At 35.5% G+C, this 25,657-nt stretch overlaps 1 protein-coding gene and 1 pseudogene across 6 annotated transcripts in view; one reads left to right on the top strand and one right to left on the bottom strand.

Annotated features, from left to right (window-relative positions):
* The window catches only part of LIN54 (lin-54 DREAM MuvB core complex component), a 79,485-nt gene extending 60,858 nt beyond the window's left edge, over positions 1-18,627 (top strand). For 3 of the 6 annotated variants that reach the window (XM_053922686.2, XM_024574836.4, XM_024574835.4), the window contains exons 6-13: positions 2,355-2,425; positions 3,053-3,250; positions 4,436-4,527; positions 5,767-5,838; positions 6,638-6,740; positions 6,897-7,034; positions 12,711-12,913; positions 14,900-18,627. In XM_053922686.2, coding sequence (XP_053778661.1) covers positions 2,355-2,425; positions 3,053-3,250; positions 4,436-4,527; positions 5,767-5,838; positions 6,638-6,740; positions 6,897-7,034; positions 12,711-12,913; positions 14,900-15,101 — 1,079 coding nt within the window. In that variant the 3' untranslated portion in view covers positions 15,102-18,627. The remainder of the gene's footprint in view (positions 1-2,354; positions 2,426-3,052; positions 3,251-4,435; positions 4,528-5,766; positions 5,839-6,637; positions 6,741-6,896; positions 7,035-12,710; positions 12,914-14,899) is intronic. The other 3 variants (XM_053922687.2, XM_024574837.4, XM_045183710.3) reach the window with 1 other exon arrangement.
* LOC112317762 (large ribosomal subunit protein eL30 pseudogene) lies at positions 2,555-2,900 on the bottom strand (annotated as a pseudogene).
* Positions 18,628-25,657: the final 7,030 nt, after the last annotated feature.

The raw sequence follows: 25,657 nt of genomic DNA, 5'->3' as shown, positions 1-25,657 counted from the left end.
CCCTTTTAGGTAGAACATTACTCTATAATGTTCTAAGACTCTCTCACCTTTTGGTCTTTGGCCATCAACTCTCCCAGCCTTTCTATCAAAGGAAGACTGTTGGATTTTTTTTTTTTTTTGCTTGTTTTATTTTATGGTTCAGAGCAGTTTAGAGCCCATTTTCTTAACCTCTGTCTTCCAGACCAGTCTGTACACTGTTTGCATAAATAAAACCTGAAGGGATTTTCTTTCTGTCTTTCTAAATCCCTTTTTTAGACTCTGGAAGTGGCAGTAGGCAGTATGAAACATACTTCTATTGGTCCAGACATGACAGGTGTAGTGCCGATCTGTCTCCTGAATTTCTTCATGGCATTTTCTCTGTGTCAGGTTTCATCTTCCCTTTAAATGTGCTCTTCCCTGAAATTTTAGCTTTAATAGCTGTCATTTTCTCAGCTACTTGAAAGCTTAGCAATGACTTTTCTTCCCTTATACTTAACATTTTCTACAATCCAAACGGTTGATAATTCATGCCCTTTCACCTCCACCATGTCTCTGCAGCTGATCTCTTCTTTCCATTCCCAGTGCTGTCACCCCAGATGAGACCCTCATTTTTTGCATTCTTCTAATTTTCCTTGTTTCTTGCAACTCCATTCTGTTTTACACACTGCTTCCAAACACAATTCCATTTTGTGCTATTTCAATAGTATTTCTGTACTTCAGAACCCTTAGAAACTTCTCATTGCCTACTGAATTAAAAGTACAGGTTTCTGCCCTGGCTGGTGTAGCTCAGTGTATTGAGTGCCGGCCTGCGAACCAAAGGGTCGTTGGTTTGATTTTTAGTCAGGGCACATGCCTGGTTTGCAGGCCAGGTCAGGGCCCCCGTGCGGGGCATGTGAGAGGCAACCACACATTGATGTTTCTCCCTCTCTCTTTCTTCCTTCCTCCCTTACCCTCTGTCTAAAATAAATAAGTAAAATCTTTAAGAGAGACATTTCTACCCTAACATTCAAGGTCTTCAGAATGGCTGCAATCTGCCTTCTTTGTGCCTGTGCTTGCCTACTTTAACCCTAGATTCTAACCAAATTGCTCTGTTCACCAACATTTTGTGAAATGTTTTGCAGCTTCCCAGCATCCAGCTTCCACTTCTCAAGCTTCATCCTCAGCAAGGCATGTCCTCCAGTCTGTGTGCCCTCTCTGTAACCTGTCCACTGATCAGGACCCTCCTCAGACACAATGCCCTCAATGTGTTCTTTCCATACTCCCACTCTCTGCCAGTCACCTGTATTTTCTGTCTCCTTTGAACTGCCACAGCACTTTCTCTTTTTATTTTAAACAGTATTTATTTTATCTGGGTACTGTCTAATCGGCTCTTCTTGTATGTTATCTCTTTGAGCAGGTACCTCGTACTTTAGTTTCCCTGGATCTCTGTCCATAATGGTTGTAGTAATAAAAACTGACAATAATGTCATCTGGCATTTATTGAGCAGTTACTGTTTGTTGGGCACTATTCTAATAAATTTTCTTTCAGATTTTCTTTCTTTTTAGACAGAGGGAAGGGAGAAAGAGAGGGAGAGAAACCTCAATGTGTGGTTGCCTCTCCTGCGCCCCCTACTGGGGACCTGGCCTGCAACCCAGGCATGTGCCCTAACTGGGAATCGAGCCAGTGACCCTTTGATTGGAGGCTGGCACTCAGTCCACTGAGCCACAGCAGCCGGGGCCTAATAAATTTTTGTGAATTAACATATTTTATCCTTGTACTCTTTAAGGGAGATACTACCTCTATATTGCAGATGGAGATACAGGCAAAGAGAATTTAAGCAGTTAGAAAGTAGCAGAATTAGGATTTGAACCCCTAGGGTTTGGTGATTTATAAGAACCCATACATATTCTTAACTTTCATGCTGTGCTGCCTTTTAGTAGGTACTCTAAATAATGAATTACACAAGAATGATATTTTCTCTGGTTTGAATACAAACATAGCAATTAGAAATAGTATAGAACAGCATTGTTACCCAAGCTCCTCAAAGGCAGGTTTTTAAATTTATGCAACGTTTCATCTGACTGTATTTAGTAGTGATTGTATAAATCATCTGAATACAGATTGAAGTACTTTTGGAAGAATGTCTTAAATGAAAATATTCTCTCATAAAGTGACTATAACTACCTGGTAGATGGGCTAAGGAATTTTGATATAAGTTCCCTACTAGATGGGTTAAGGAATTTTGAAAGGTAACTATCATGATTAAAGATTGCTCCAAATAGGAAGCAGGTAGAATTTGTTAAGCTCTTTCATGAGGGTGTCTTGAGAGAACTAAGATACTTTAAATATTATTTTCTGAAAGTAAATTGTCCCTTTTTCCCCCTTTTTAAAAAAGCAAAGCCTGCTGTCAGCACTACTCCAGTGCGGATGTCAGTCCCACTTGTGTCTGCGCAGACTGTCAAACAGGTGAGTATCACATAACTTTTTTCTCAGTCTCTCGCAGACAGACAATTTACTTTTAAAATTAAAAGTTAAGTTTGTTTGTTTGTTTTAATTAAGCTCTGGCCAGTTTTATTAAAGAAACATTTTGCATTATTATTTTAAGCCAGTCTGTTTTGGCATGCTTCTAATAATACCAGAATCACGTGGATCAGGGATAGCAGTGTGCATACTCTAGTATTTTCCACACCCCTGTGCCCAATTCAATATTACTGCCACTGTAGTAATGGACACTAGTCTTAGCCCTTGTGGCGTAGGGCTCTGTTTTAGATTTCCTCAAGGCTGGACAGTTGTTGGCAAGGATGGCCAGTTTCGCTTTGCTTTGTCTGATCATTTTCAGAGTCCTCTTGTACCCCAGCACATATTTTCCACTTTCCCTAACAAGTTGGAGTCTAGAGTTGATCAACTCCAGTGACTATTTCATTTTCTTTGCAGCCACCATCTCCTGCCTTAGGTGCAGAATGGACCCCAACCAAGAGCAGCCACCTAGGTAGCCACAGGCAGAAGTTAAGATTTAATTATAAGAGATATATACTAAATTGAGAAGCTATAAAATTTATTTTTGTAATGATTGATATGCTTTCTTTTGTGTAGGTTGTTCCAAAACCAATCAATCCAACTTCACAAATAGTTACTACTAGCCAACCACAGCAACGGCTCATTATGCCTGCCACCCCACTGCCACAGATCCAGCCAAACCTCACTAACCTGCCACCAGGCACTGTGCTGGCACCAGCTCCGGGGACAGGGAATGTGGGTTATGCGGTGCTTCCAGCTCAGTATGTTACTCAGGTATGAGGCAAAAATGAAGTCATTGCATTTCCAAAAGGATAATTGGGTCTAAGATATTTAGTGTTGTCACATTTTGAAAACTATTCAAACCCTCTAACTCAGTATTTTATTTTTTTAATTGATTTGAGAGAAAGGGAAGCGGGGAGAGAGGGAGAAAGAAATGCTGATTGGCTGTTCCACTTATTCGTGCATTCATTGGTTGCTTCTTCTGTGTGCCCTGACTGTGATGGAACTCAAAGCCCTGGTGCATGGGGCGATGCTCTAACCAACTGAGCTACCTGGTCAGGGCGATTTGGTCATCTTCAGATCGAAGCTACAGATACCCAATTGACTGGCTTGGATTAGGAGTATTGCTTCTAGGAAGCAGAAGTTTTCTTTTTCATGTAAGAACCAAGCAAATTAGCACCATATTCTAAGCTGTTGAACTGATCTACTCAGAATGTAAGAGAGAGAAACTGAATGACATGTACTTTGGAGTATGTAAATCTGTGGTACTGATTTTAAAAGTTAATGTTCAGTATTTTTATTATTAGCATCTCTTATATTTAGAAATCAGTGTTAAGTAGGAACTTAATTACTGTGCATGTAACTTCTCATTTTCTATAACTTGCAGTGTGATGAGTGATCAATATAGTAAGTTTTATTTACAAGCAGATAACAGCATTTTTTTAGCCAATACATGTTACTACAATACTTTTAGGGCATTTATAAGTTTCCAATTCTGATAACATACTCCTCTATGAAAAAGCTTATTATATTTGTACAACGTTGTATTTTTAAAATTTCACATTGGCCCTGGCTGGTGTAGCTCAGTGGATTGAGCACCAGCTTGCGAACCAAAGGATTTCTGGTTTGATTCCCAGTCAGGGCATATGCCTGGCCAGGTCCCATGTGCGGGGCTCATGAGAGGCAACCACACATTGATGTTTCCCTCTCTTTGTCCCTCCCTTCCCCTGTCTAAAAATAAAATCTTTTAAGAAAATAAAACTTTCACATTGTTTTCACCTCAGTTAATATTAATTTGGATCTTCAGAAAATCTCCATGAGTTAGCATGTTTGCATGAAATTTTTCATTCTGTCTTTCCTATTTTAGTAGATGAATTTGTGCTTCTTACTGATCATTATATCTGAGAATATTGTCCATTTTTGTAATTATGGTCTAAAATTGTCTTTCCTTACATGTAGCTACAACAGTCTTCATATGTGTCTATAGCAAGCAACTCTAACTTTACTGGTACACCAGGGATCCAGACCCAGGCAAGGCTTCCATTCAATGGGTGAGTATTTAGAAAATATGTCAGTTAAGTTGTTGGATCAGGTTAAATGTAGCATGGAAAAAAAAAAGAAATATATATATATAAAAATTAAATCATTTATTTGATTTTTTTTTTCTTTTTTCCCCAAAGCTATGTGAGCAATGCCTCTGTGGTACTTTTTATCTTGAAATATGTTAACAGAAAAATTATAGGAATAGTCAAAAGAACTCCCATATATTTTATTTGAGGGCCATCCCTTGAGATGCCTATTTTAGTCCTTTTAGCCAGCACTGTATCAGTGCCAAACCCGGGGTGCTCTCCTCTCCCCCCTCCCACCCCTCCTCCCCATAAGAGCCCTCCACCACACATTGTGAATAATTGTATTTTTGCCAACCGGGAGGGTTTTTCTCTGCCTCTACCCCTCCCCACTTCAAGCTAAGCTTTGTTTTCAGGATGAGTTTCTAGCTGAGTCTGGAGGCCTCTGGAGTTTTCCCAGGCATGATCCAGTCGTGGGGGTAGGGGAAATCTAGTGATATGTGGGTAGACTTTTTAAATTTTAAGTCTTGTATTTATTTTCATGTATTAAATATATCAGTAGCACATCAAAGAAAATAACTCCCAAATATCTTTTTCTTAAATTCACCAATTTTTCCACATGCTTTATTATTCTCTGTCTCTCCACTCCTTTCTTCCTCTGTCCTGTCCTTTCCCCTCCTCCCCTCCCCCTCCCTCCCCTCTCCTCTCCCCTCCCCTCCCTTTCTCATCCTGAATATACTTTTCAAATGATACTGCTTTTTAAGTTGATATGTTAGGTCCTTGCTTCTTTTGTTTGTTTTTTTAATCTCTTAATTTTTGCATTTGCAGTGTTGGATGGAACCAGTCTACCACTCCCTCCCCTTCCAAATAATTCAGCCCCACATACCCTTTTCTTCTCACTACCTTTTATATTTGAATCTAAAAAGTTTTGAGGAGATTGCAACTTTAGTTCTCTGAAGGAAGAGTATTTTTTGGAATCTTATGTTGAAGTTAATGATAACGCCCTGCCCCGCAACTCACATATCTTGGCTCTCTGCCTCCCTTTATATGTTACAACTTGCTTTTGAACTTAATGTAAATGGAGCAATATAGCAAACTTTTTATTAGAAATGGATACATCTGTTAAAGCTTTATCTTAGGAACAATTTACAGGTTAGGGACTTTTCCAATTTTGAGAACTGTTAATTGATTAAAATGTGTATCTTTTTGTGTGTGTCTGTGTAGCATAATCCCATCAGAGTCTGCCAGTCGGCCCAGAAAACCCTGTAACTGTACGAAATCGTTGTGTTTGAAGTTGTAAGTCTTTTTGCTATTGTTTCCTCATTTGACATACCTGAAAATTCTTTTAAAAACAAATGTAATTTAGTAAAATTTCTTAACAGACCATTTCCATAAGCCTGAGTAATTTAAATAGATATACGAGTGTGTATGGGAACATGACAGTGTGAAAATACTGTTTTCATTTGTTCAGAAAGAAATAATTGTAGAGTCTTTACAATAGATGAGGCACAGGTGTGTGGGGTTAGGATCACAGCAGCAGGAGACAGACATAGTCTCTGTCCTTAATAATAATAAATTTGACCTTATGTATGACCTTTATAGTTTGGTCTCCTGAATGAAGTATTAATCTGAGTGGTTTTTAAAATTGTTGGATGATTAATTTGCTTATTAGTACTGAACTAAGAGATCTAATATGAAACAATTAAATGAAAAGCATTGGTCTTATGGGAGTTTAGACTCCGAAGAAGCACAATAGTACATCAAGTGAGAAGCTTCCACTAATAGAATATAGCCAATATTTCTCCTTTTTCATGATTTTGAAATGACTTACTTTGGGGTCACATAAAATTGTGTAGCTCATGTGTTGACAGCTGTTGCTACTGGAACTAAGTTTCTAAATTAAAATTCTAGGAGCTGGTGACCTTAATTTTGAGCTTTATCATGTGGTTGACAATATACATTAACTACTAAGTAGCTCTGAATACATTTCTGAAATGCTTTACCACATATATAATGCTATTAGATCAGAAAATTCATAGTTGTGTTTGTTTTAAGTGTCTTTTGTACATAACTTGCACTGATTTTTATATTCCAGGTACTGCGATTGCTTTGCAAATGGTGAATTTTGCAACAACTGCAATTGTACTAATTGTTACAATAATTTGGAACATGAAAATGAAAGGCAAAAGGCAATCAAGGTGATTTTTTAAATTTCATTTAACTGATAAAAATTTCAGTTTTCACCTCTTTTATGTAGAACTTTTTGATGTGCAAAGAAAATTAATTCCCTTTGCAGTATTTAGAGTTTATGTCCTGTGATTAAACTTCACTTGATATTTGATCTGTTTTGATAGGCATGCCTTGACAGAAATCCAGAAGCTTTTAAACCTAAAATAGGGAAAGGAAAGGAAGGAGAATCAGATCGACGTCATAGCAAAGGATGTAATTGCAAACGATCGGGATGTCTTAAAAACTACTGTGAATGCTATGAGGTGAGATGCTGGTTGGGGAAAATAATCTAACCATTTTTTTGAAAAGAGCATTAGAAAGGGCATACTGTAAAAATTTACTTGAAAATTGGGGAATTGCTTTGCTGTGACAGTTTGAAAATGTGAATAGTTGGCTGCCATCATTTGAGGAAGACCCTCTGGCCTCTCAAGCAAGGCTCAGAGAGCAATACAGGCCTATCTCATTTTATTGCACCTTGGTTTATTGTGAGTCACAGATGTTGAGGGTTTTTTTTTTTTAATTAAAGGCAAGACACTGCACAAGTAAAACAATTACATCTTGCTTTATTGTGATGCCCGCAATATCTCTCAGGTATGCCTGTGCCTTGGTTTTGTCATTACAGTTTGAGTTCTTACTAGCTGATTTGCCAGTTCATAACTTCTTGGTCATTATATTTGGAAGTATGGAAATCAGAGCACCAGCTTATTGATTTTCAATAAAAATAACAACAGCAAAGTGGATTGGAAACTATAGTGATTCTCAACTGAGGGTCAGTGCTACCTACCCATTCTGTCCCCCATGGGCTTTTGAGAAATACATATGGATACAAAATGGTCCTGAAAGTAAGGATTTATTTTTCCCAAATGCCAATAGTGCACTGTTGAAGGACACTGCTCAGTGGAAAATTAAATTATGTTAAGCAGTTTGCTTTGTGAACATAAAAGTAGGAAAGGAGGAATGTAGAATATTGCTGGAGGAAGTTATTATTATTAGTCAGTTGTGAGGTGATTACATCTGTTTTTACTGTTTTACCAACCCACTTAACTGCTGTTTTTATTTATGGGTCAAGCATCTTTTCTGAAGAATGTAGTTGAAACTCTCCTTTGACAGATGCCATGGTAAATCACCCCTGTCTTGCTTCAGACAAAGTACTATATAGTTTATTATTTTTATTTTCAAAACTTAAGTATAAGAATCTAGTCATGCCTGAGATTAGTCCTAGGTTACTGTAATTGATTTCTTGGTGCACCCGAAGTCATTTCTACAGTTGGCTCTTCCCATCTGGTATATTTTTCTTCTTTCAAATTTCATACTCACCGAGAGACCTTCTTTTTAGTGTTGGCAGAAGGCCCAGCCTTGCATTTGGTAAGGTAATACCACGAAGGACTGCACTCTCCCCTGGTGAGATTTACTCTGCTCCAGGAGTGTGCACCTGCAGTTCAGGGCTTCTCTCGTACAAAACTTGACAGAGTAAAGATTTGTGTACTGAATTCCCTGTGTAGTGAAGTCTTCATTTATATATTGTGTAGGTCAAATACTCCACTCAAGAAGTATAGTAACATCTTGTTAGTCCTAAAGCCAGTATGAGTGAAGATTGCATATAATCAGTATTATTTTTGAAAGTCTCTTAAATAATGTCTCAGAGTCCCATAAGCCATTTTTCATCTAGTGTTGGAAGAGATTGACCTTTTTGTTTGAACTTCTGATCAAATAGGGGGCTTCTGTTTGTAACCAATATCACACAAAAGTTGTCCTGTATATGTAAAAATGTAAGCCATAAAACCAAGTCCACAAAAAGAGCAAAAATGGAAACTGATGTCAAGCTGGGTGAAAATGTTGAAGAAACCCTTCCGTGCATATGGCAGTAAACAATCAATGCATGCTAGGCATATGAAATTCAAACATATGTGAACTAATAATTTAATTGAACTGGTTAACAAATCTCTGGATCAGTAGAAGTAGAAATGGCAGTAGATTGGTTGAATATGTTAAAAGAGAGAGCCTCCCTATCTGTTGCAATAAAGTCCTTGACATTCCAGACATATACAATGTCTAATTAATCTATTGTTCTAAAAGACCAAGAAATAGAAAAACTTGGAATATACTGAACTGTGACTAGTAGTGGCTAATTGGCTCACAATGAATTACCTGCGATGTTGTCTGACAGTTTGTGTTGAATTGTTGGTCTTGAATTGATTGGCTTTTTCGGTCCAGTTGGTCTGCATTCTGGATAGCGTCTTTATGTTCTATTCACAGAGCTTGTAGATTAAATTTGTGACTGTTCATATTATTTAAATGGCTATGCCTTTTCATGTGACCTTTTTCTCCCCATCTCCCCCAATTTTTGGCCACAAAAGGAGTTGAATTACAAAGCCAAACGGATGCCTGGTCATTCTAATTTCTCCCTCCTGAGTTCCTGTTAGATATTATTACCTTTCTTATGGTTCTTAAAACTTAGTCTAAATTTATGTTATTCATTCAGTGATTTTATCTCTTCATCATTAGGTTCTTCTTAATCTTGCTTTAGGTAAGGAGTCCCAGATTGGCTGTTAGTAACCTACTTAACTCACAATGTAGATTCATCTTTCCCCTTAATAAATGGAATTTATGAGTGTATTGTAAGAAAGGAATAGGGTAAATGTGTTCATAATATGATCTGTTTATTTTGCTAGGTGTTACAGAGTTTATTTAAATTCGCATGGGTTCACTGAAGAAAATGCAGCCAATAAAAGATACTCAAATTTACTAGGAGTGTGCAAAATGTAAATGAAAGGACAGTGCATCTCACTTTATTTTCTCCCAATTAGATTGGTAAACATTAAAAAGAGCTATAATATACATTGTTGGGTGTAATGTAGGATTCCCTTATACATTGCTGATGAGATGTGGTGTCACAGCCTCTTGAAAGAACAGTCTAGCTACTTCTATTAAAATTAAAATATATGTACCCTTTGACCAGTGAGCCCAATTCTAGAAATGTAGCTCATAGAAATAAAAACCATTTTATACATAAATTATATATACAAAAATATTTTTATGAATTGTTTGTGCTGCTCAAAAGCTGGAAATAAATGCCCATCAGCAGGGGAATGACCAAATAAGATGTGGCCCATCAATGCCAGGAATTAATGCCCCCCATTAAATCGAGTGAATTCAGTCTGTGTCAGGTGACGTGGAAAAAGGGATTTCTTGAGGCATGGTGTGAGAAAAGGAAGATGCAGAAAAGTAGGAATATGATTTTATAAAGCAAACTACTGGGTTGGCCAAAAAGTCCATATGCTTTTTTCTATAAAATAAAAGACACATTTTTCATTTTCACCAATAACTTTTGATTTGGATATTTTGATCATGTTGGCTATCTCCCTCTATAATGTTGACTGTTCTCAATGTCTTGGTTTGATCGCTGTCAACTTCAACTGGTCTACCTGACCATGGAGCCTCATCCAGTGAGGAATCTCCAGCACGAAACTTTGCAAACCACTTTTGACACTTTCAATCTGTTACAGCACCTTCTCCATACACTGCACAAATCTTCTTTTTTGCATTTCAGTTGCGTTTTTACCTTTCTTGAAATATGAAAGTACAATATGCTGAAAATGTTGCATATTTTCTTCCATCAATATTAAAATGACTACTCAAAAATTTACCAATTCTGATGTTTTGTTTTTAATGCATGCTGCTATGACAGTCATCACAATACAATCTAACAAAGTTGTCCTGTACACCAAAAGGTTGCCGATTTGATTCCTGGTCAGGGCCCATACCTAGGTTGTGGGTTTGATTCTAGGTTGATTGGGGGCATCCAGGAGACAACTGGTCGATTTATCTCTCACATCAGTGTTTCTCTCCCAGATACTCTCTCTTTCTCTCCCACTCTCTCCCCCTTCCTCTCTCTCTAAAATCAATAAACATATCCTCAGGTTAGGATTAAAAATTATATAGGCTTCAGATGTACAATTCTATAATTAATTCATCATGTTTATTGTATTATGTTCACCACTCCAAGTCCCCTTCCATCATCATTTATCCCCCCTAAACTCCCTTCTATCCTCCTCACCCATTTCTTCTGGTAATCACTGTACTGTTGTCTGTGTCTATTAGGTTTTTTTATTTTTTGTTTTTTTATTCTTAAACCCTTCACTTTTTTCCCCCAGCTCTACAACCTCCCCTCCCCTCTGACAGCTGTCAGTCTGTTCTCTGTATCTATGAGTCTATTTTGTTTGTTTGTTTACGTTGTCCATTAGATTCCATATATGAGTGAAATCATATGATACTTGCCATTCTCTGAGTGACTTATTTCACTTAGCATGATGCTCTCCATGTCCATCCATACTGTTGCAGAGGGTAAGATTTCCTTCTTTTTTATATATTTTTTATTTTTATGGCCAAGTAGTATACCATTGTGTAAATGTACCACAGTATTTTTTTATACACTCATCTACTGATGGACACTTGAGCTGTTCCTAAATCTTGGCTACTGTAAAGCTGCAGTGAATATAAGGGTGCATATATTCTTTCAAATTAGTGTTTTGGGTTTCTTCAGATATATTCCCAAGAGTGGGATTGCTGGGTCATGAAGCAGTTCATTTTTAATTTTTTGAGGTAACTCTATACTGCTTTCCACAGTGGGTGCACCAGTCTGCATTCCCACCAACAGCGCTTGAGGGTTCCCCTTTCTCCACATCCTCGCCAGCAATTGTTGTTTGTTGCTATGTTAATGACAGCTATTCTGACAAGTGTGAGATGGTATCTTATTGTGGTTTCAATTTGCATTTCTCCAATGCTTAGTGACATTGAGCATCTTTTCATATGTCTATTGGCCCTCTATCTGTATGTCCTCTTTGGAGAAGTGTCTGTTCAGGTCCTTTGACCATTTTTTAATTGGATTGTTTGGGTTTTTTGGTGTTGAGTTTTATTAAGTTCTTTATTAATTTTGGATATTAACCTCTTATCAGATGTATAATTTGCAAATACGTTATCATTTTGTTGATGGTTTCCTTTTCAAAACCTTTTTACTTTGATATGGTCCCATTTGTTTTTTTTTTCTTTTGGTTCCCTTGTTTGAGGCAATAAATGAAAAAAATATTGCTGTGAGAAATGTCTGAGATTTTACTGCATACGTTTCTTCTGGGATTTTTATGGTTTTGAGTCTAACATTTATGTCTTTAATCCAATTTGAGTTTATTTTCGTGTATGGTGTAAAAAAAGGTGGTCTGATTTCATTATTTTGTGTGTATCTATCCAATTTTCTCAACATCATTTACTGAGTAGACTCTCTCTACCTTACAGTATGTTTTTGCCTCCTTTGTCAAATATTAATTGACGTAAAGGTGTGGGTTTATTTCTGGGCTCTCTATTCTGTTCCCTTGATCTATATGTCTGTTTTTATGCCAGTACCTTGTAGTATAGTTTTATGTCAGGTAGTATGATTCCTCAAACTTTGTTCTTTCTCAAGGTTGCTGTGGCTGTTCAGATTGTTTTGTAGTTCCATGTACATTTTTGGAATATTAGTTCTTGTTCTGTGAAATACACCATTGGTATCTTGATAGGAATTGCATTGAATTTATAGATAGCTTTGGGTAGTGTGGACATTTTAATGATGTTAATTCTTCCTATCCATGAACACAGTAGGTACTTCCAGAAGATGTTTTTCATACCAGAAGGAAAATCTATAGTTTATAGAAAATCTATAGTGAGGGGTAGGGGAGTTGACGTGGAAGGGCTCAAACACAAAACATTGCATAGCCACTCTCAGACTTAAGAATACCTACCTGTCCACATGGAAAGTTAACCCCATTTAGTGTTTGTCAGCAAGAGATGTTTCCCTCTAATCTTATGTCACTTGACCAGTTAACTTTATTATCAGTTGATTTGATCATGGAGCCTATATTAATGTGTTTGATTTTGATTTGAAAGTTTTTCTTCTATAAATCTTTTAGGCAAAAATAATGTGTTCCTCAATATGCAAATGTATTGGCTGTAAAAATTTTGAAGAAAGCCCAGAAAGAAAGACATTGATGCACTTGGCAGATGCGGCTGAAGTAAGGGTACAACAACAAACAGCAGCAAAGACCAAGTTGTCTTCTCAAATTTCGGATTTGCTTACTAGGCCGACACCGGCTTTGAACAGTGGAGGAGGAAAGTAAGTCAGTAGTTTCATCTCTTTTTATAGTATGACATGAATATTCGTTTTTGGTAAAGTTTCTCTTTTCGGAAAAAAATTGAATTGTTGCTTTTGGTTGTTGAAAATCTGATTTTTGCATTTTCTTTGCATTATCTTTAGTTATTTGTTATGAAGAAATTCAAAGGCAACAGAAAAACCACTGTCACACACACATTGCAGTTCGAAAATGCATAGCAACACTTCAGTGTCCTCTGCTTTATTTCATTGGCTTTCTCCCTACTAAGTGGAGCAATTATGTAATTTGACAAACCTCTAAGAAAACCAGATTTTTCATACGTCTTATTAATTGTGTCATCCACATTTTTGTACTTTCTTTCCTTCTCTTGCCTTTTCCATCCCCTCGTAGCACTTTCTCCACCCTGTGGAAGCACCAGTCATACACTACATTATTGTAGCTCTGTATTTCGTAGACAGCTGAGCTCTGGAGTAGAAAAGGTGGAGATTCCTTTAAAGTCAGGCTACTATCTGTGCTCTGCAGTAGTTGAGGTTAATTTGAGGAATTATTAAATGGAGCCTTGCAAATGTGTATCATTTAAAATGCCTAAGTTGAAACTAAGACCCAATGCTTATAAAAAGTAAGGCTTGTTTTGTACAAAATATCTCAGATATTAGTTCTACAGAGCTCTTACCAAGAGCACTGTCACCAGCAAACGATTCTTGACTGAATAAAGTGGAAATGGGTAGGCACCTTAATAAGGGATCCCTTTCTGGTCATCTGCTTTCAGTAAGCCATCGGGATATTAAATCTACTCTCCATGTGGAGATGAAAGGTATTGTTACACTCAAATATTTATAATTAATTTTTCAATTCATTTTCATGAGGAAATGTTTATATTAAGAAATGTAAGATAACCCAAAATTATATACTATAATGAAAACTATGTAAAAATTATTTAAAATGTTATACCAGCATATAACATTTGTCTTTGAATGGCAGAATTTTGAATTTTTTCTTTCCTTTTACCTTTCTGATTTCCAAATGCAATAGGAGCCCTGCTATTATACAGTATTCTTAATTATACAATATTATTGCAATATTAACATGATTACAATATTACATTTTCTAATTTAAAGTGCTTTTTGTATTTTAAAGATTTCTATAAAACTGTATAGCAGGCTAAATCCTGAGTTAACCTCTTTTATCATAAGGCTTCATTTATTTTTGTTTTGTAGTTTCCTGCTTAAAAGTTGTTGAGTTAGTGGTTAGATTTACGTTGCCCAATTTTGTCTCTCGAAGGCTTTTTACAGTTGGCTGTGTATTGCCAGCCCCAGGATGGACTGTTGTAATTCAGTACTTAATAGTTCAGGTCTTTATGAATGAAACACGAAATACAGAACAACATTGGGTTTCCCCATTGCTTTGTTTGTTGTGATGGAACAATGCAAAATTTTGGTGTGCTTGAATTTTTTTTTTTTTACAAATAAATGGAAATATGGGAAAGTGCTTTATTTTCAGTGTTGACCAGGAGATACTGCTTTCAATTCGCAATAATTCATTCATTTATTCAGCAAATATTCATGGAGTGTCTCTGTGTCAGGCACTGTTTTAGACACTGAAGAAAGAGCAGTAAATAAAACAAAGACTGCACTCGTGAAGCTTACATTCATGAATCAGGAGGACTTTTGTTATAGAAATATCAATTCAACATACAGAATTACATCTTTTAGTTAATTAGATAACTGTGTAGGTAAGAAGACATATATTTTATGTAAAATGTTGTTTTCTGAACAATATTTTTTAAATATGCTCAATCTTCAAACCAGGTCTAAGTGTTTAAAGCCTTTTTGGATGTGCTTGTACTCAGTGCATAAACTGTGGTGCTCAGTGTGCTGGTGAATCGTGAAAATGTCAGCAGATTCCCAAATGAAAAAATGTCATCCACTGTTGCAGTTACTCAGCACCATCATCATCTCTCTCTCTCTCTTTCTCAAAAATCATTTCAGATTGCCATTCACATTTGTAACTAAGGAAGTAGCTGAAGCCACGTGTAATTGCCTTCTTGCCCAGGCAGAGCAGGCAGACAAGAAGGGAAAATCAAAGGCAGCAGCTGAGCGGATGATACTTGAGGAATTCGGACGATGTTTGATGAGCGTCATCAACTCTGCAGGAAAAGCAAAAAGTGACGCTTGTGCTATGAATTGCTAACTCTTGCACATGAGACTGGTTAAGTGGAACTGTACAGAAAATTGAAGGTGCAGGGACACTTGATTTTCCGGAAGATAGTTTAACAATTATTGTATAGTTAATTCAGTCCTTGTGAGACCTGAAATTATAATATTGAGAGAGAAGAAATTTTAAATGAGGAAATTAGTACATTTTAAATCTTAGTTAAATCTGCTTATGCCCCTTCTAAAATTGAATTTTTCTTTATTGTATTATATATATTTTTAATTTGCTTGGGTTTCTTAAGGAATAGATGTTCTATCCTTCTGATTCTATTGACAAAGAACATTTATAAATTACTATAATTTATAATGTATGGCGTTGTATGACTTTGTTCAGTAGAAAAAGCCAAAGCAGCATTGATGTCACCCAGTCATTCTCTGGTACTAGACCTAGAATATAAGCAGATAGTACGTCTACATAAACAAATCTTATGAAACATACTGCAGTGACGTTGCGTTTAGAACAGTGCTTTTTAAAGAAAAATCGACTTTTTAGGATGGATTCTGGAATAATATCCTATTGTCACTTTGGGAATGTCAGAAGGGGAATTAATCCATAGGCACACATTTAAAATAAAAGTTATTTTTTTAAAGAAACATAAAACATTAAGGGATAGTAGATAATTCTCAAGGGATGGGCAGTGTGTTTTTATACTAAGTGATTAAGAAATGCTCTGGGATGTTTCCATTTTCTTTCAAGGAAGTGGTAGGTATTTGAAATGGTTAATTGTCAGTAATTAATGGGTACTATTAAAATGAAAGGTTCCTATAAAGAGAAGCTAAACATATTATTAGGTAGTGGTAAAATAGAATTTTATATATAATTATCAGGTATAAAAGTTGACTTGGATGGAGAAATAAAGAATATTGAAGCTCTAAGAGATGAATTTAGGAAAGGATTTTTCATCCATACAAACAGTTCTCTCTATAGAATTTTGAACTAAGAATTTTCAAACCAATATATGACTTGATTTACTGAAATGGGCCTACTAATAAAGCTTTCAGGATTGTAGTGGGATTTTTTTTATATAAGAGAAGCTTAATATGGCATTTTTAGCCAGTGATTTGGTAAGCAGAAGGTATGAATGTTTTCATATAATTACTAAAATAACCTAAATCATTTTTGGAAATTTAAAAGCTTTATGAATTTATGAGCCTGTTATAATAGGACTGTAGATTTTATGACAAGAAAAACCATGTTGGAATTCAGGCATTTTGTTAGGTACCTTAATCCTCAACAATTATTAGTATATGAATATTACATTTCCTATAAGTAATCTATAGTTGTATGTATTGTGTATATATGTTCATATGAACACACAAGATATAGGCAATAGAAATTAAGTAATCCAAAAGAAGGTTCCGTTATTCATTAAAGTATCTTCCTTTTGAAATTTGGATTTATAAAACTATAGTGCAGTAAACTTTAAATGTAGATAGTGCAAACATTCTTACACCTCAGTCTAGTATGTTTAATTAAAATCTGTATAAATGTAAATTAGTGTAAGAGGATAAAATAATATCTAATCAAGTTATTTTTCAAAAGATTACAATACCTTTTTGGTCTAAACCTAAACTTTGTTCATTTTGTACATATTCTGTGTTCAATTCTAATTGCACCTTTGTGATGTGTATTTATATACAGTGTGCAGAAAATGTCTGTTAAATTTGGATTACAATTATAGATTACGTATGATGGCATTGCTTGAGAATGTTTTGCTTGTAAAAATTTCAAGGTGCAATCAAATGCTACTAGTTTTTATGATTTTCAAGAAGCTAAAGTATTAAGTCTTTTCCTTTGTGTGTAGTACTTACTAAACAACTTTTTGTACTTAGGCATTTGCATCAAATTGCTGAACAAAATTAACATCCACATTAATTCAACGATTTTAAAAGACTATTTGGGGAGGGTTGGGTATATAATTTTTTAGCTCTATTTACATCCCAAAGTAGAAAGATTAAATTTATATTTACTAGAGCTATTCAAAGAATACACTTTTCTATATTGTAAAAACAAGACAGCAAAATAAATCATACAAAAAAATAAACATTTATACTATTCTGTAACAAAAGATTTTGCACTTTTTCTTTAATAACACTTTTAACCACTTAACATGCAAGAAACCTTTTAACATACCTGATTTTAGGTAAATTTAACATTACCTTTGAAAGCACACAACTAAAAAAAAAAAATCTGTCATTTTGCCCAAATATCATTAACATAAATTGTTTTGAAATGAGACACTTTTTCCACTGATTCTTTTTTTTTTTAATATTTATTTATTTTTAGAGAGAGGGGAAGAGAGGGAGATAAACATCAGTGTGTGAGAGGAATGTCTATCGGTTGCCTCTCACAAGGCTCCAACTGGGGACCTGGCCTATAACTCAGGCTGGGAATTGAACCAGTGACTGGCAACCTTTGGGTCGGTAGGCCAACACTCAGTGCACTGAGCCACACCAGCCAGAGCTCCAGTGTCAGCTTTTAAGGGCAGAAACTTTTCCTTCTACTTTCCTTCCATTTTCCTTACTTTTTCCTTTCTTATAATGTTTGATGTTCCTATGGTAAACAGCTACTTACAAGAACTAAAAGCAACTTGTAGGTCTCGTCTTTACTATGTGGGAACCAGAATCTTAAGGTTAGAGGTAATAAAACAAGCAGAGCAGCAACTTCTGAGAGAGACTACTGCCTTAGCCTCCCCATTCTTTGATATGGACAACTGACATTTTTCTCAATTTCTATGTAATGTGTAAATAAAAATACCTTTAGAAAAGTCTTCTATTTTATTTTGTAACACAAATAGCTAAGAAAATGAGTACTTGTTATGTAAATACAACTTGAAACCAGGACCTCCAGCCCTACCTGTGATCATACTGCATCCCTTTAAGCATTTCACATAGGAATTTTGTAGCAGCAACCCAGAGAGGGAAGCCAGTCACTAGAAAGCCTTCACTGTTACAGTTATTTTTTCTCATTATGCAGTTTTATGTAAATTACTCAGGTCTTTTCATTTTTTTGTGAGGCTTCTTTAATGCTCATTTTGTTATTCTCTTTATAGACCAAATGTGAATTTTTATGATCCAAGTAGTTTTATTATTAAATGTAAGTTACAAAGTTTTTAAAGCTTTTTAAATTAAAAATGTAGTTCTGAATAGTTTTATGAAAGCATTTAAGGTATTTTTAGTTTTTACTCAAAAGCAATAAAAATATGTATATTCAGGGTAATGTTTATTATAAGGTCACAGACTTTAATGTAACTCTGTAATTTATTATATTAGCAAATAAAATCTGGCAATATATAAAAACAACACATCATGACCAGGATGGGTTTATCCCAGGAATAAAAGGTTGACCCAACATTCAAAAAAAAAAAAAATCAATGTTATATATCAACATGCATAAGAAGAAAAACTGATCATCTCAAAAGTTGCAAAAAACAAATTTTGAGTATATTTTAAAAACTACTGAATTGTATGCTTATTTAAAGGGGTGATATTATGGTATGTCGATTATATCTCAAGATTTTTCCCAAAAAAAGGTGCAGGAAAATCATCAAACAAAAGTCAACATCCATTTATGATTATAAAAACACAACTCTTCAGCAAACTGGAAATAACAGGGATCCTTAACCTGATAAAGAGCTTTTATGAAAAAGCCTACAGCTAGCATATGAATGGTGAATACATTGTTTTTCCCCTAAGATTGGGAACAAGGCATTCCTCTTCAACATTGTGTTGGAGGTCACTCTACAGTAAGGAGAAAAAAGGCCATAGATTGGAAATAAGACAATATTTGTGGATGCTGTGAATACTTATATAGGAAAGTCACAGGATCTTTTTTTTAAAAAAACCTACTAGGGCTAACAAGTGAGTTTACCAAGGTCAGTATGCAAAACCATCATTTGTACATAGTAGCAGTCAACATTTAGATGTTGAGATTTTAAAATTACCATTTTAGCAGCACCACAAAGCATAAAATGTAACAAAAGATATGTATAAGTAGAAAATTGACTTAAAAAAAAGTCAAAGACCTTCAAAAGATAACATGTTCATAGATTGGAACATTCAATGTCATTAAGCTGTCATTTCTCCCCAAATTAATCTATAAGTTCAACATAACTTGTCAAAATCCCAGAGGGAATTTTTGTAAAATTCAACAAGTTGATTATACAATTTATATGGAAAGGTACAACTAGAACAGCCAAACATTTTTGAAAAAATCATTAATGAAGTTGGAGGACTCCAACCTGACTTCAAGACATTAAGGCTAATCAAAGCTGTGGTATTGGTGAAAGTTAAACTCAAGGATCAATAGAACACAATAGAGTCAGAAATATACATATATTTCAATTTTTGACGGGTTCAAAGGTAATTCACTGGAGAAAGAAAGAGTAGTCTTTTTAGCAAATGGTGCTAGGAAATCTGTATGTAAAAATATGAATAACTTACACCACATACCAAAATTAACTGAAAATGGATCATGGCGTAAGTGCAAAACTTAACACTACAAAATACCTAGAAGAAAGGGAAAAAAAGTCTCTGTGACCTTGAATTAGGCAAAGATTTCTTAGATATAAAACTAAGAAATATGATCCCTAAAAGAAAAATAAATCAATAAATTAGACTAACAAAATAATGTATGCTCTTCAAAGCACACTAAGAAATAAGAAAAGCCAGATGAGGAGAAAATAATTTGCAAAACATCTGATACTGCGCTTTTGTCCAGAATATGTAACTAATGGTCAGGAAGAATAAAACCAATGTTCCAAAATATGGGCAGAAGACTTGAGCAAACATTTCACCTAAAATTATGTGGATGGCAAATAAGCCTACAAAAAGGTACTCATCATCATTAGCTATTAGGGAAAATGAAAGCCACAATGAAATATCACTGCACACCTGTTTCAATGGCTAACTGAAAACAAAACCAAGTACTGGGGAGTGAGTAGAGCAACTAGAACTTCCATACAGATGAAATGCAAAGTGATACAGTCACTTGGGGGGAAAAACAGTTCTGCCTGTTATAAAGTAAAATATATTAACCTTGTGACCTATTGTATGAATACAGCACATTTTTACTTCTTATTAGTGGGACATTTAATCTTTTTCACTTTGTAGCTATTATGTTACTATTAGCTATTATGTAGCTACTATTTACCTAATTGTATGCAAGTTTTTACATGGTCGTGTTTTTATTTCTCTTGGGTATATATGCCTGTCAGGTGAAGTGCCTGGTCATATGGTAACTCTGTTTAACCTTCTGAAGAACTACCAGGCTGGTTTCCAGTGTCTGCATTCCCACCAACAGTGTATAAGGGTTCCAGTTTCTCCACATTCTTACCAACATTTATCTTTTTTACTATAGCCATCCTCCTAGTGGGCATAAAATGGTATCTCATTGTAGTTTTGATTTGCATTTCCCAGATGGCCAATAATGGTAAAACATATATTCATGAGCCTATAGGTCCTTTGTACCTCCTTTAAAGAATGTCTACTCACAGTCATTACCTATTTTTAAAATTGGGTTCTTGGTTGTTTATTATTGAGTTATTGAGTTCTTTGTATATTCTAGATACAAATCCTTTATCAGGTAATATTTGTAAAAATTTTCTCCCATTCTGTAGGTTGTCTTACTTTATTAATGGTGTCCTCTGAAACACGAGTTTTTAATTTTGATAAAGTCCAGTTTTTTGTTGCTGGTGCTTTTGGGGCCATATCTAAGAAACAAACTGTCACTTAATCTAAGTCCCAGCTCTCTTTTCTTCTGAAAGTTTTATAGTTTTCCCTTTTACATGTAGGTTTTTGATCCATTTAGAGTTAACAGTTTTGCAGGTGATATTCAGTTGTTCCAGCACTGTTTTTTGAAAAGTAGGAAGGATAAATTTCTGAAGGGAATGTTAGTTTTCTCCAAACAAAAAAATGACAAAGGTACTGAGTAGAATTTATAAACTAAATAACCCTAATCAAATATGAATATTTAAAAAAATTTCACTTGAAGCATATCATACCATGTAAATCTGATATCACACTTTCACTAGGGCAAGAGCAATTAACTGTACTAAAGTCAGTGATGGAACTATTATCTTCCATATTTGTCCAATTTATCCAGCACTTAAATAATACAAAACACCAATTTCTTAAAATACAGAATATATTAGTACATTAGTCATGTAACAGCAAAGAACATATAAGACACTGTAGATATGAACCTAGTTTTGAGTAAAGTTCAGGTACAAACCTTGGAGTATATAAGTAATAAGTTATGGTGGTGGCTTAGACAAACAACTTTCCTTTAAAGTTTATCCTGGTGAATCTAAACTCATTCTGTTGCAAGCAAAATTCATATATTCATACTTCTCAGCAACAGCTTATGTAAAATGTAGTATAATTCTGGTTACTTTCAAAACATAAGCCTTTGAGGTAGAACCAATATAGAAATATATCAAAATATACTATTTAGGGTAAATTTCAATTAATGAAACTCAACTTGTACCTAGTCATTAATCTTTTGCAATGTTCAGTTTTCATATTGACTGTACTCAGTGACAGAGCAGCCCGCAAACGGAGGTGACAGAAGTGCTTGTCTCTTCTACTCATTAAATGCCCATTGATGAGAGTACATGTGCCTCTTTTCTGTTTACCTTTTCAAGTCCGGGGGTGAGAGAATGGAGAAAATTGCCCTTAGCAGGTTTCCATCTTCAAGTTTCTTCTAAATTTCTGAAAAAATTATATAAGGCAAATTTTTCCTACCTATTGTCTCAATGTGACCATCTTTTTCCAATTTATTACTCACATGCTATGAAATTTCATTATTCATTCAACACTGAAATGTGTTTCATTATTTTAGCTTCCCTATAAACACAAGTAGACTTCAGAAGGAGCAGAAGTTGAAGTAAAGGCTTCTTCTTCACTGATTAGCATTGAGCTTTTCCAATAGGAGTCAAGTAAGTATCCGCTCTATTAAAGTAGTATTTCAAAGTGCAGAAGCAATGAATGATGGAAATTACATCACCTGTGCACTTCCCCAAAACTAGATTCCCAGCCTCACTGCAGGACCAGGAACCAACTCATGGCTCATGTGTTTACCTTCTGCCTGATAAAGCGCAAGTATTTCTATTTTCATGTACACTTGCAAAGGGATTTTTGTGGCATTTGAATATTTTAGTTTAGCCAATTCTCAAACCACACCTCAATATTCATATGTACGTAAAAATTATATTCAAGGTTTCATAGTCTGTCAACATTCTTAAGAGCCGTAAACCAAAGTTCTTCTAAGGAATGTAGTCTGTAAAAGGAGTCAATATGTTGGTGACTCCTAGTTGTTATTCCCTCATTTTTAAAGTAGATTAAACAAGTTTAAAGTGTGTCCAGTCACATTATTCAGTCTTACAGTAGTAAATTGAAAGACAGTACCTCTTGGCTAGCCAGCTGTTAACTACTTTGTACAGTTTGGGTAACTGAGTGCTTCAAGCAATACCAAAGTCCAAGCAGATTTTATAATACGCAAATTGCAGATTCTAAGTCAGAAATGCAAATGTGTCCATTATGCAGAATGGTCTATTTTGAAAATATGGTAAGTTGAACTTTAAAATAAATGTTGACCAGTTATTCTTAATATAAATTTTAGTATATTTTAGGTCCATATTTGAATGGATATCCATCGTTACTTACCAGATAACCTGAATTTATTGGTATTAGCAAAACTTGAACTTTTGTAATCCTGTAGAGGTGACCAATGTTTCCTTGACATTTTTATGTCAGTTCTTTCTGAATGGCATTTTATAGGGAAATGAGCTATATCTTTAGCTTTAAACTGTAAGAAACAGATTATTATATCCTTTCTTAACTTTACAAAGTGATTGATGGCACACACTTCTCCATCAAGGAGATGCTCATCTAAATCTACAAAAAAATAAATATATCCAGAAAGCTCACAGTATTTCCTGTTGAAGGTAAAACTCCCTGTTTAGGAAGTCATTCGTAAACTCCAATCTCTTTTTTATATAGTGAAAATGAGATGGCAAGTTGATTTATGAAATACACTTGTGCACAAAGCGCAAGTGGGCACCCAGCTAGTCCAAGTGCTGCGACTGCTGGGGTTTTATGCTTGTCGCCAACTTCTAGGTTCTCCTCCTCCTTCCCTTTCCAGATCGTGAGATTAATAGACAGTATCAAAGGCTTTCTTCCCCTCCTCCTGTGCTATCATGATTTTTCCTGTGATGTTTCAACACCTGGCAATCTTATTGGACCAGGCTCAGGACTGCTGAGTTAATTGGTGCGACGTGTCTCCTTGTTTCTAGCCACCTAAGTTTTTTGTTAGATTGCAGTGGGCAGGACCCCTGTTTTCATTTCTCTCTGGTCGTTCATTCCTAACTGCTACCTAGCAAGAGGATAGGTCAAGCAGAGCACCATGAACTCTGATGTGATCATACCATAATGGTCCTTCAGACCTATTCCATAATGAGGTGGAAAGACCTATTTAACAAAACACTATTCTCACAACTTGCTCGTCAATATTTATGACTGAACATAAGCTTTCTGAAGGGATAATGCAAACATTCTTCTTTTTAACACACAACAGTGACCCACTTTTAGCGGCTTTGAGATCCAGTGCATACAGTGCACTGATGAAGTCCTCACACGTTAAAAGTGCTGGTAACTTCCCTGCAATAGAGCCAGCACAACAGGTGAGATTTCGCCTGTTGCTATGACAGGTCTAGCAGTGCCTCACTTCAGCGAACAATCAAACCTATCTTGGCAAATATCCTCTTTGTGAAAAAGTGTTTATAGGATCCACACCATGTTGATGTTGAACTGTCCAAAGGGCCATCCCTGTCTTTCGAGCAACTGAAATATCAAGGATGCTCATGTCACTTAGAAAAGCTTCATCTTGTAATCTGTACCCGGAATGTCTGTGCAGGTGGGGTTAGAACTGGTTGCTAATATCTGTCTAAGCATCTTTAGAAATAATTCCAGATGGTCTTGATTGAATTTGTAAGTCAGAAGATATGGAAAAGGCAATATATTTTGGGAAAACATAATTTTAACAGCCATTTTAAGCTCTCAGCATTAAGCAAAAATCCCAGGAAGCCTAGTTTTCACTTACCTTTAATTATTTGATTATTGCTAGTGTCAGATAATGTAACAGAAATCATCTTGGCTTCAATTAACACATGATTTTTTTTTTTTTTTAAGTTTCAGGCATTAGAGGTCCTTTAAGTCCCTTTCCATAATAGTTCCTACTATTAAAAATATCAGACAGGTTATTAATTAAGCCTAAAAAATGGATGGTACCCACACAGTTTTGAAAAGGAGGCAGGCCTACTGACAGCAGACATTCTGAGGTGCTGGCCATGCCCTCACTGAAGAGTTGGCAGGTAGGTTCATTTTCAGTATGTGGTTTTCCAAATTTGCAAGTTTTCTTGGGATTCTTTCTATGTTTGATAATTCCTGTTACACCAGTGCTACAGACTCCTCAAGGTGCTGGCAATGTGCTGTGTCGTTAATAAACTGAAAGCTTTGAAAATTCTGAAATGCATTTCCTGTTAAGGATGTAAGGAGTACGCTGTCTGTTGACCAGAAGGATGCTGAAATGTACACTTCATTTTGTCTCCATCAATGTGTATCCCCAATGCTTTTGCCGCCTGAATACTGAGCTGTGGCATCAGAGGTAACAGCCACAACTGTGATCCCTGTGTCACTCAGTTTGCCAATAGTAAGACGAAGCAACTGAGCTTGCAAATACCCAGACACCCTGTTCACAAAAAAATAACCGAGAGGTGTTCTCCGATGACCACCAATACCCACTGCCGTTAACAAAACAGTTTCTGAGGCGAGTGCATTTCATCAGCATCAAGTTTGCCGAGACTAAAGTCCATAAACCCTTGCAAATGATGCCTGCTGGGGTCCCACTGAAGTTGCTGCTTGAAAGATACACCTTTTATTATCATTGAATAATACTGATATAGCTGGTCTCCATTCTTTACTCTTTGATGAAGAAAAGAAAAAATGTTGCCTTGAGACCTGGACTGGGTTTGCATTTGCATAACCAAATGGAAAATATAAAAAATGAAAAAATATAAAACTCAAAAGAATTTAAAAAGAAAATGCCTTAAATGGTACTGAAGTCACCTCAAATCCCCGTAGAAATACAGCCAAGTATAAGTAGCCAAATTCTGCACATATTTTCAAGTAAATATTCAGAGTTTCTATAAAATAAGATAATAGAGAAACTCTGAGACAGTATTTTAAGATGCAAACATACTTTAAAATAATTTTTAATTTCTCATTTACTTCTTTTAAAAGCATACAAATCAATTACCCAGTTTGTTCTAATTGATGTGTTTAGAATTTAGATCACAAACCAGTCTTAACTGTAAATTCACTGAAATGAGAAAATCGTTAAAAGGGAAGGTAACTTTAGGAACATTTAGTACATCTACCTCATTTTGTAGTTAGGAATCTGGGACAGAGGGAGAGGTTAAGCCTCTTGGCCTATATTGTGCTGCTAGTTCTGCACAAATGTGAAACCCAGCTTTG

This window comes from Desmodus rotundus, chromosome 4 (genome assembly GCF_022682495.2).
Source record: "Desmodus rotundus isolate HL8 chromosome 4, HLdesRot8A.1, whole genome shotgun sequence".
Classification (NCBI taxonomy): domain Eukaryota; kingdom Metazoa; phylum Chordata; class Mammalia; order Chiroptera; family Phyllostomidae; genus Desmodus; species Desmodus rotundus.
The sequence above is the reverse complement of the archived record's forward strand: the minus strand, read 5'-3'. Positions and strand labels throughout refer to the sequence as shown.